Raw genomic sequence first — 10,528 nt, forward strand, 5'->3', positions numbered from 1 at the left:
GCTACTGTATTGACTTATGAAACTCATTAGAGGAGTACACAACTTATATGTGTAAAATTGTGACTCCCTACATGACTTGCCTACTCTTTGTAATATTTTCAAAATCTATCCAGTTTCGTAATTTCTTTTGAAAACTTACCCATTATTGTACAAAAACCATTTATTATATATATATATATATATATATATATATATATATATATTTATAAACACACACACATTTACCTAACCAAACTAACAAGCAATGTTATCAAATCATATGAAATTTTGAGATTGAACCAAAACTCAAGCATTACCTTCCATTTTCCAACCTAAAATTCTTGAGTTTGAACATACATTTTTGAGTTTGTGATCTTCTTAATGTAGAAACAACAAAGAGCCATGAATGTGTAAACAAAGAAGGGTTGTAGAGAAAAGAAACATGTAGTAGAATCTGTAATTTCACTGCAACCTTATACATAAAAGCAAAGAAGCAACAAAAAATCATCATGTCAACTACAAATATAGTGTTGTTATGTTTGTGCTTAAGCATATTACATTGGAAGTGATATTTTAGATTGAAAACATGCAATTACAAAGATACATGCAAAGAATCCTCCTTGCTAATTGTTTATAACATAGACGAAAAAATGAACATTATGAGAAAAGAAAAAACTTTTGTGCAAAATTTGTAAACTAAAACAAAGAAAAAAAGACAACAAATATTATAAGGAAAACACATAAATTGTTGATGGTAATGTGACCATAAGCAAAGGAAAGGATTCACTTGAAAGACTTGGAGGACCTATGACAATGTCTAAAGCAAGGAAAATAGAGGAACCTCTTCAACGAGTGTTGCCCTTATTATTTGAATACAAGCCCACATTTCAAGGAGAAAAGACCAAGGTGGTGAATTGCATCATGGCCCAAATGGAGGAGGACTAACGCACCACTTTGCTTCAATTTTTAAGTGATTAGTTTGTTTAAATAATGACCCAATCCTTTGTAAAATTGGCTAACTAAATTATGTTTTTGGTTATTCAATCAATGGGCTTTAGTTTGGTTTATTTCAATTTGTAATATAGGTCTAATTGGCAACTTAGGCATTAACCTTTCGGAGACCAAGATGATGCATAACTGAATGTTTTTGGGTGACTTTTGGTTGTCATAATTTCAGTTGTAATCAAACATTAAGTAGTGAGACTATTATTAGCTTAAGTGAGATGTAATTGTAATTAATGGCTAAAGTTTCTATATTAGCTGAATCATTTTTATCATGAGACAAGTTGAGTTTAGAAAATTAGAGTTTATCTTTTTTATTTTGGTGAGAATGATACTCCTCGATTCTTGAGTGATTCAAGAACCTTTGGTTATATAAAAGGACTTCCCCATCCTCTGTGTGTTGTCTCCCTTGGAAGAGTGATTCTTTCTTTCTACCTTTCATATTCACTTCTTATTCCTCATTCACTCGAATTATAAAAAAAATGCACTTTTGTATAGATTTATCTCGTGGTCATATCTTTATTTCTACTAGCCCAAATTAAGTGATTCTTAAACTTAAATTGAAGTTCAAAACGTGAAACTTTATCTTGTTTTGGAATCACCTCAATTGGAGTTATATATCTCGAGATATGAGCATTTCTAAAATACTATCTAACCTGAAGTTTCAACCACTTTCCAATCCACTCTCACTAATTTTCTAAATTTCCTATATGGTTCTTTCCCTAAAGATCTTACGTTAGCCCTTGTGCAAATGGTGTTTACATCAATTATTCTTTTAAATCACAGAATGATGATAGAAAAGATCACAGATGGAGGTCTTTGTCCACCATTAATTTGAAATTTGGATATGTAAACATTAGTCCATTACCAATCCAATGCACGACCTATAAAGTATCCATGTATCACAATATTTTATCTTCACTAATATTGATTGGTTTTTTCAATGCGGGCTAAAGGCCGGACCTAGTCGACTCTGGTTGAATCTTCTAGTGTTGATTCAGATTGAGAGTCGAGATGAGTCATTTTGGATTAAAGGTCGAACTATTAAAAAGAAATTAAATTATTTTATTCAAACAAAAAAAAATTGAAATCTAAGGTATTTCAACTACTCATTCCAAACAAATTATTTAAGAAATGAAGAAAATTCAAGTGAAAATAATTCAAATACTATGTATTTCATATTATTGAAATTGTTAAGATTCATCGTTCAAACACAAGATTTGAGTTTGGTTACCTCATTAATTCACTTATTTCTATTACGTCAATATTAATTACTACTACAAACATTCTTGTTCTTATTTATAATTATAATTATATGTCTCATTATTAAAGATATTTGAGATTTTTTTTCCTTTTTTCCTTTTTTAATATTTCAATATTTCAATGTTGGATTAATTTTTAGTTTAAATTTGATACAATGTTATTTTTTGGAATTAATTAGAACATGTTCTTGTTTATAAATAGACTTTTGGTTCACCCGCACTTTGGCAGCAAATGCTTGTCAAAAAGTATTTGTAAAGAATTGAGGAGATTATGATTTATTATTGAAAATTTTAAGTCTTTATTGGTTAACCGAAAGTTTGGAATTTCACATTTGTTTCACTAATAATATGTAAAGAGAATTATCTATGGTATTTTTATCTCATATTCGTATTTTACTTTTTTCTTATATAACTTTAAACATTTTGTTTATCTATTTTATATCCTTATTTTAATCTTAATTATATAATTTAAAACTAATAAAAATGAAAATAAACTACTAACTAAACTACATACATTTTTAACACCAAAATACTCTTTAAATTATTCACATCTTTTAATAATAAAATACGTTACAAATGATTTATTATTAATTTTATTCATGTTTTTCAACATATACATGCTTCTTTTACTTTTTCTTTCTCGTGATAGATAAAAAAGAACGAAATATGGTGAAATCTAGCGTAAACAAGTAGAGACGAGAAGAGAGGAAAAGAAAAAGAAAGAGAAAGGGGAAAAAAATTCCAAAAGATAAAAAGTGTAAAATTTTGATAAACGTGGAAGAGATCGAAAAGAGAAAAAAATAAATAAAAATCTGGATAACGATTAACAAACACCTTCTTCTAACGACCTTGTCACCTCTCCTCGATTCATCCTATGACGATGAAACATTGAAACCCAATTCCACAAACCTTAAACCAAATCCTTAAATCCACAAAATAAAATGGCTTTAAGAAGTTCCTTTACCTTTCCACGCTCTACTTTCTTCCACCAACACTCTCAATCCACCTATGCTTCTTCCAGATTCTTCGTCTCAATCTTGCTCCCCAAACCCACTTCACTCACCTGCATTCACGAATCCCACAAAGATATGCACTTGGCACCATCTTTTACCAAGAGGAACCTCAACTTCACTCTTCTTCTCACAATGTTTCTGTGGGCTCAGCCTGTGCCGTTGCCAAATATGGGTGATGCACTCTTATTGGCTCAAGAATTGGAGCTTCAGAGATACACTGATTCCAATCAAGGTTTCACTCTTCTTACACCCTCTTCTTGGGCTAAGGTAATCTAAACTACTCCCTTTTCAGTTTGAAACTTCAAACTATCACAGTTAAATATAGCACTAAACCTGTTTAGGTGAACAATATTGGAGAAGTTGATTACATTTAACAATGTTACATGTCAATTCAAGAATAATAAAGTTATTGGCATAATCAAGTTAATATCAGAAACACTGAAATTCATTTTGAGGTATTAATTTAATACAGATAATATTAGAGAGACCGAAAACTTGTTTAACCTATAATAATGTTATCATCATCATAATAATATAGGAAACACTCTTAACTTGACATCCTTTTATGGCAAGTGTGTAAAACCAGAAGAAAAAAAGCCATATCATGAATAATGGTATGTGTTTTTGTCCTAAAGGAATAGTCTTTGGTTTAACAGGTTGATAAAGCAGGGGCAACTGTGTTGTTTGAAGAGCAAAATATGGGAAGTAACAATATTGGGGTTGTTGTAAGCCCAGTTCGTCTTAAGTCTCTTGAAGAGTTCGGGACACCTCAGTTCGTTGCTGATAAGCTCTTACAAGCCGAAAAACGTAAGGTAAACTATTCTTTTATGATCATTCTACATTCATAGAGCCTTTTAGCATGAGCATAACGAGTTAAACTCACTTTTTTTCAAATGTTGACCATTTCATTTTTCAAAGTCCGTGTTATCATAGTAAAACATGTGTTAGTGTTATTAGAATTGGCGGGTAGAGATAAAATGATTGTGTGATGCATTAACTTTTGTTGTTATTGCTTTGACATTCAGGAAAGTACAAAGGAGGCTGAATTGATTACAGTAGCAGAAAGATCAGGAGAGGGAGGGTTGCAAATTTATGAATTTGAATACAAGGTGGATAGTACTCGTGGAGGGATGAAGAGGATATTTTCTGCAGCATTTGTGGCCTCAAAGAAGCTCTATCTTCTAAACATTGCTCACTCTGATAAACCAGAGAGTCCTCTTGACCCGCATAAGAGAATAATTTTAGAGCAAGTACTCCATTCCTTTGATGCAGCAGCTTAAACTGTGGCGTATGAAAATTTCCTTCTTCTGATTTTTTCTATTCTTTCTTGAGTTTTGATTTGATTCCCAAGTTATGGCTAATGAGTTATGTTCGAGTACTTACATGCTACTTCGACATGATATTTAGTTAAAGGGCAAAAACAGAAAAAGGTTTATGTATTACAGTATATTTACTCGTGATTCATCAGTTTTTGCTTCATTATTTTGTGTTGATGAACTGCCATTTACGTATTTAGGTGCCGATTCCAAATTGATTTACTAAGTGGATGCTCGTACGTGATTAATATTTAAGGTAAAGTTTGTATTCTATTCATTTACTGTAATTTAATTATATTTTTAATTACTGTGATGGTTGCTCTTTAAGTTTGCTTTATCTCCAATGGTTATCCCAGAGAGAAAAAGAATGTCAAAATAGACATGGTTGTGCACTGAATTTCAAATTTGCAAAATCTGAGAATATACTCATTGTCAACTCATCTTAAGTTTTTGGACTTCACATACAACAAGCCAAATCTATAAAAGTCTACTTGTATCACTGATATAAACAAAGAGACATTAGACTCAAGTAGTGTGTGTACATAATGTTGTAAGTGTACAAAACGACATGGTAATGATGATCTATAGAACAAATTGACTGATCATAAGGTTGTTGTTGAGATTGATTACTCTCCAGTGTCGTACTGTTAGAAAAAGATGCAAAATGTAAGATAAATAAAAATAAATTATGAGATTTATTAAGAAGTAAACTTACATCATCATCATCGGAGGATTGTTGCGGAGGTGATATGTAGCGGATAGTACGGTTAATGTACCACTCCATGTAAGTTGTGTTATCACGCAAGTGACCATTACCACCGAACGGGATACCTTGAATGAGACGATTATGTCGATCATTCCACATTGCTATCCACTTTTGATGATATTGTGGCCAACATCTATCTGTTCTGCCTCTCATATCTTCTTTGTGCAGTTGATCTAAGTTTAATGGATCGATTGGAATATTTTGTCGAAACCCAAATTGTCGCATTACCCGATCAACTTGATGGAATTCTACTGTGGCAAAACAGATCAAAGGAACTACAGCCCGACTAACAGGAGAAACTTCAACATTAGTCACAACATTAATCAAGGGAGAGACATCGTCCTTGCGGTAAGGAGTCCACAAAAACTGTAAAAATTATCATTAGTATGAGTGAAAAAATGATGTAAACATTATGGTGATAAGTAAGGTTTAATTGAGAACCTGTTTCGGCTGTAATTCGTCCAACGTTCTCCTTATTGAAGTGACTGTATTTGAGGATGTGTGTTGCTTTTGCGTTGATGCACGACACCACCTTTCAAAAAGAATACATGTTTTTTTTTTCAGAACAGGGAAGTTATAATTGATTAAAACTTCAACAAGGGGAAGCAACTATATTCATAAAAATATACCTTTTTGCGAGTGGAAAACCAAGTCCGGCGCCAATATCATCAAAAGTTAATGGCTCAATAGATGGGGAAAGGCATTTGATGCGTTCCCAAGCCCAACACTGCAAAAGTAACATGCAGCCTCCAATATTGTCTTGATTGAAGTCAATTCCGCGATCTAAAGCTCGATAAAGACATGCTAAAACAGCCGAACCCCAACTATAATTCGAGACTTTGTTCAAGTCAGCCAACAATAATAAATACATGAGATGAACACGACTTGCTGATGTATCTGGCATAAGTAAACTCCCAATCAATGTAAAAATATGTGCTCGTGCATATTGAGCGACAACATCATCAGTAGCATAAGCAGGTAACTGCTGAAAGTTATTGTTTAACCAAGATAGTTTTATTGTGTTTCCTCTGACCACATCTGGGGGAGGTATCGACCCCAACAACGTTTCACACAATGGCACCAAGTTACCACTGCTTACTCCAGTCACAGGTTCTCCATCAATCGGAAGACCAAATTGCAGGGCAACATCTTCCAATGTGACTGTTGATTCTCCATGTGGAAGATGAAAGGTATGTGTTTCTGTTCTCCACCTCTCCACTAACGCTGTGATCAAATGGTGGTTGATGTCGATATTTGTCAAGGTCAGTACATGTCCAAATCCAGCAATATCTATCAAATTTCGTACTCTTGGATCAAGAAAATCGACATGCTTCGTTACCCAAATGGCATGTCGTCTTGGACGAAGGAGTCTTTCTTTGCCTTCCCAAATAGTCTGAGTGACGTGTTTGTGTTGCAGACGCAATACAGACATATTACGAGGAAGACACCGGTTGGAAGCCATTCTCTACAAAATTTAGCCTGAGAAAAATAATACAGGAATAATAATATGTAAAAAAAAACTATGTATCATATTTTGCATAAATTACTTACTAATGAAAAAAAAATTTATAGGCATTGCAAGTTCAAATTAATTTTTGTCAAAAAGAAACCAAATTTATATATTCATGGTAACCAATAATTATCGGTTGGAAAAAAAATAGTGCTGTATACATTGATATTATGCAACCTTCACTGTTAATAGCTGAACTTGATCTCAACAACAAAAAAAGGTAAAAATCATACACTAGAACAGTTCGCTTTAGGCAATATTTTGACTACTATTTATCTGAAAAGATAAGTTAATTTCTTTTATATAATCTATCATTAGCTCAAATTCAGAGTATAGTTAATAAAAATTTTACGAATAAAGGAAAAACAATTAACGAAATTAAATAGTTTATGATACTCTTTCTTTATGTCTGTTATGAGAACTTTTACTCTGCAAAGTTCAATCGAAATGACAAAACCTAAAGAAACGAATTTTACAACAGAGAAAACTGTTGTAAAATTTCTCTACAGATTCTATCAACTAAAAACTGTACCAAAATTTACGGGTGGTGAAAACTTACTTGTGGCCTTAGTTGCGAGTGACGAAGATCTATGCTGTGATTTGGCCCAGAGAAAGCACCAGTTTTCCGAGTATCGTGTGCGGTTGTGATCTATTGCAGGCCAAAAATTAAGCGAGTGCAAGAGAACTACGTGAAGGGAATTGGAGTTGCAGATCTGAGATACATGACTACTTAAAGAGTAAAGGAGAGGAAACGTTGAATGCGATTTTCTTCCAAAACACTGTCAAACAATAAATTTCATCCTTCCCACTCACTGTATACTTTCACGCGTCTGCCAATGTCAGGGAATCTCTGCCAAACCTTTCTTCAATGGTGTCAATTAACACTGCGACGAACTGTACCAGTGTCTGGAGATGGAAGAAAGCAACCCAGCAGAGAAAACGCGTGATTATGCAGTATTGAAGTTGTGCCGCACCATAACGACTTTTAATGGAAAGTCGTGCCAAGATCATGAAGTCGTGTCATGTACGTCCGACTTCACTTTTGGTTGGAAGTTGTGCCACGTGCTTACGACTTCATTTTGTGGTCCACCTTTGAACGACTTTTTCCATGTGCTTGCGCGTTCACTTTGGGAATAAGTCGTATAACCCTGTAACGACTTTTGCGTAGGCATTGGGAATTGGTTTTCCTGATTGAGAAAAAAGTCATGTACTGTGTAAGGATAACGAGTGATGATGGGATTAGAATGAAAGTGAAGTTTATTTTAATTAGTAAGTGTGATATATTATTAAATATTAGAGATATTATTGTGATCACAAACAAACTGTGATACCATAATGTTCTGGTGTAGCATAGTTGAATCTGTTGCCTACTTTTTTATATATGGTAGTTGTGCTAGATGGCTAATAGCAATCAATTAAGAATCTGATAGTTGAAAATATTTTGAAGTAATGATAAATAAAGATCAAATTTTTTATTCTACATTTATTCAATACGAATAAATATATATCTTTTCTATTTTGAAGTATAAAATAAATTAAAATGAACCAAGGAAAAAACTTTAAAATATTAATATCTTGTCAAGTGTTAGAAAAAGTGTAGGAAAATTGAAATATTTTATATTATCGTGCATGTTTTCATAACCATTTCATATATAATCTGGTCAACGAGTTTAGGAATAGCAGTAATTCATAAACGTTGTGGCTATGTTTATTTTAATAAGTGGATTGTGATGGAAATTAGAGAAAAACAACACAAAGTGGAGGTTTTTAAATTAAGAAATAAAAATTAAGAATGGAGAATAAAATACAATTAAGAAAAAAGAATAAAATTAAAAAAAAGTTTGTAACTAAAATATTGTTACAATTATATTTTTAACTTAAGCTAGAAAACTTTGTTAAATATTTTGACAAAAAATTCAAAACTCAAAGTTAGTTCATGGTTATATTTACTTCCAATATTAATCTTTACAATTACGGTTCAATAGGTGTCAAATTCACAAACTTTGACCCAATTTAATAATTCTTTTCTTTTATGTGGTCCTTACTATATTGAATAAGTGACTAAGTAGAACAAATTCTGAAAATTCTTACATGAAAAGGGGTCCAAAGTTTTATCCAAAATAAATCCGCACAAAGCCCATTCAATTCATAATTTTTTATTTTTAATTTTATCATTGATTTTTAACTAATAATTTTGTTATTAATTTATATTTAATAACTTTATTATCAATATTTTATAAATTTATTTTTATTATTATTACTATTATTCTTAGGGTTATTATCTTTATTATTATGATTATTATTTTATAATTTCGTTGTTATTAATATTTTCATTATTATTTTATATTTTTTATTGTTAATATTGTTATGTTATTATTGATATTATTATTATTATCGCTTTATAAATCTATTAATATTTTTTCTAATTTTTATTTTTATTATTTTATAATTTTATTACTATTAATATTATATTTATGTTATTATTATAATTATGTTTTATAAATTTTATTTTTATGGTTAGCACACTATAAAATAGTAAAATCATTTTTGGCATGTTGTCTTTCCGTGACTTTCATTTCAATAACAAGGGATACTTAAAAGCAATAATCCCCACAAATTCATAGTCCAAAATCCATGTCTTTTTGTTGAAACAATCAAGATCAATAATCAGAGTTATGTATGGATTGAATTTTCAATGAACCTTATATCTAAATAATTGAATTTGATTTCTGATCTAAATTTTTTTTTCAGTAAAATTTGTTTGGATATTTTTTAAAATATTTGGTTCAAGATTTAAATTTAGTCCAAATATTTGGATCAAATTCAAAATTCAGAATTTATTTTTTATAAAAGAAATTTAGGGCTGACAGATAGAATTTGGCACAATTTTGGTCGGAGCCAACTCAACCGAATTTCAGCATGGTTGGATGTGACCAACTCAGCCAAATTTGGACGAATTTCGATCAGGGTCGACTTAGCCTAATAAGTCCAAATCTCGGTCAAGACCAACTCGGTAAAATTTGGTTGCATACGACTGAATTTAGGTTGGGGATGACGTGGCCAAATGCGACCAAATTTGGGGTAGCACCGATTCACCAAAATTTCGGTTGGGGTTGACTCAGTTGAATATGGTCAATTTTTGTCCGGGACTGACTTGACTGAATAAGACTAAATTTAGGCTAGGGCTGACTAGGCCAAATTTCGGTCGAGGCTGACTCGACTGAATTCGGATGAATTTCGGTTGGGACCAACTCGGTTGAATACTATGAAATTTTGGTCGTGACTGCCTTGGCCAAAATGACCAAATTTTGTTTGAGGCCAACTTTGGCGAATACTACCAAATTTGGGCCAAGACCGATTCAGCCAAATTCCATCGGGGCCGATTCAACTGAATTCGGCTGGAGTCAACTAGACTAAATACAGCCAAATTGTGGTCGACTCTGAATCGATCGAATATGGCCAAATTTAGATCGGGGTGAACTCGACCGAGTACAAAAAAATTTGGTCAAGGGTCGATGATGAGTTCATATTTATGCCCTCATTTAATGTTTAATTCTGGATTTTTATTGGATTTTGGTTCTTAAAATATTGATTTAATTGGGATTTCCTATAATTGGGTTTATTGAGCATGAGATACAAAAACATGTTAAAAATTACTTTTTTGTTGCATAAATGTTCTT

At 32.0% G+C, this 10,528-nt stretch overlaps 2 protein-coding genes across 6 annotated transcripts; one reads left to right on the forward strand and one right to left on the reverse strand.

Annotated features, from left to right (window-relative positions):
- The first annotated feature begins 3,048 nt into the window (after positions 1 to 3,048).
- LOC114164710 (psbP domain-containing protein 2, chloroplastic) lies at positions 3,049 to 5,729 on the forward strand. 3 transcript variants are annotated; one of them, XR_003599589.1, is made up of 5 exons: positions 3,049 to 3,523; positions 3,913 to 4,068; positions 4,282 to 4,544; positions 4,773 to 4,828; positions 5,507 to 5,729. XR_003599589.1 is itself a non-coding variant. In XM_028049455.1 (3 exons), the coding sequence occupies exons 1-3, from the start codon at positions 3,185 to 3,187 to the stop codon at positions 4,534 to 4,536; spliced, it is 750 nt and encodes a 249-aa protein (XP_027905256.1). In that variant the 5' UTR covers positions 3,049 to 3,184; the 3' UTR covers positions 4,537 to 4,765. The 3 variants fall into 3 exon arrangements, 1 of the variants encoding a protein (XP_027905256.1); XR_003599590.1 differs by lacking the exon at positions 5,507 to 5,729 and adding an exon at positions 4,929 to 5,007; XM_028049455.1 differs by lacking the exons at positions 4,773 to 4,828; positions 5,507 to 5,729 and having other exon boundaries at positions 4,282 to 4,765.
- Positions 5,005 to 7,925, reverse strand: LOC114164708 (protein MAIN-LIKE 1-like). Of its 3 annotated transcripts, XM_028049454.1 has the most exons (5): positions 7,408 to 7,919; positions 5,968 to 6,817; positions 5,780 to 5,870; positions 5,288 to 5,704; positions 5,005 to 5,216 (listed from the first exon to the last, which is right to left on the reverse strand). In XM_028049454.1, the coding sequence occupies exons 2-5, from the start codon at positions 6,798 to 6,800 to the stop codon at positions 5,199 to 5,201; spliced, it is 1,359 nt and encodes a 452-aa protein (XP_027905255.1). In that variant the 5' UTR covers positions 6,801 to 6,817; positions 7,408 to 7,919; the 3' UTR covers positions 5,005 to 5,198. The 3 variants fall into 3 exon arrangements, with proteins under 3 accessions (XP_027905255.1, XP_027905254.1, XP_027905253.1); XM_028049453.1 differs by having other exon boundaries at positions 5,005 to 5,704; positions 5,968 to 6,803; positions 7,408 to 7,925; XM_028049452.1 differs by having other exon boundaries at positions 5,005 to 5,704; positions 7,408 to 7,923.
- Between the last annotated feature and the right edge of the window lie 2,603 nt (positions 7,926 to 10,528).

This window comes from Vigna unguiculata, chromosome 9 (genome assembly GCF_004118075.2).
Source record: "Vigna unguiculata cultivar IT97K-499-35 chromosome 9, ASM411807v1, whole genome shotgun sequence".
Classification (NCBI taxonomy): domain Eukaryota; kingdom Viridiplantae; phylum Streptophyta; class Magnoliopsida; order Fabales; family Fabaceae; genus Vigna; species Vigna unguiculata.

Excerpts from the sequence above, each read along its gene's own strand:
- LOC114164710 (XM_028049455.1), top strand. The coding sequence starts at position 3,185 with ATGGCTTTAAGAAGTTCCTTTACCTTTCCACGCTCTACTTTCTTCCAC. Across the intron at positions 3,524-3,912 it reads CACCCTCTTCTTGGGCTAAG|GTTGATAAAGCAGGGGCAAC; the intron begins GTAATCTAAACT and ends TTGGTTTAACAG. Across the intron at positions 4,069-4,281 it reads TACAAGCCGAAAAACGTAAG|GAAAGTACAAAGGAGGCTGA; the intron begins GTAAACTATTCT and ends TTTGACATTCAG.
- LOC114164708 (XM_028049453.1), bottom strand. The coding sequence starts at position 6,800 with ATGGCTTCCAACCGGTGTCTTCCTCGTAATATGTCTGTATTGCGTCTG. Across the intron at positions 5,871-5,967 it reads GGTTTTCCACTCGCAAAAAG|GTGGTGTCGTGCATCAACGC; the intron begins GTATATTTTTAT and ends TCTTTTTGAAAG. Across the intron at positions 5,705-5,779 it reads ACGAATTACAGCCGAAACAG|TTTTTGTGGACTCCTTACCG; the intron begins GTTCTCAATTAA and ends TAATTTTTACAG.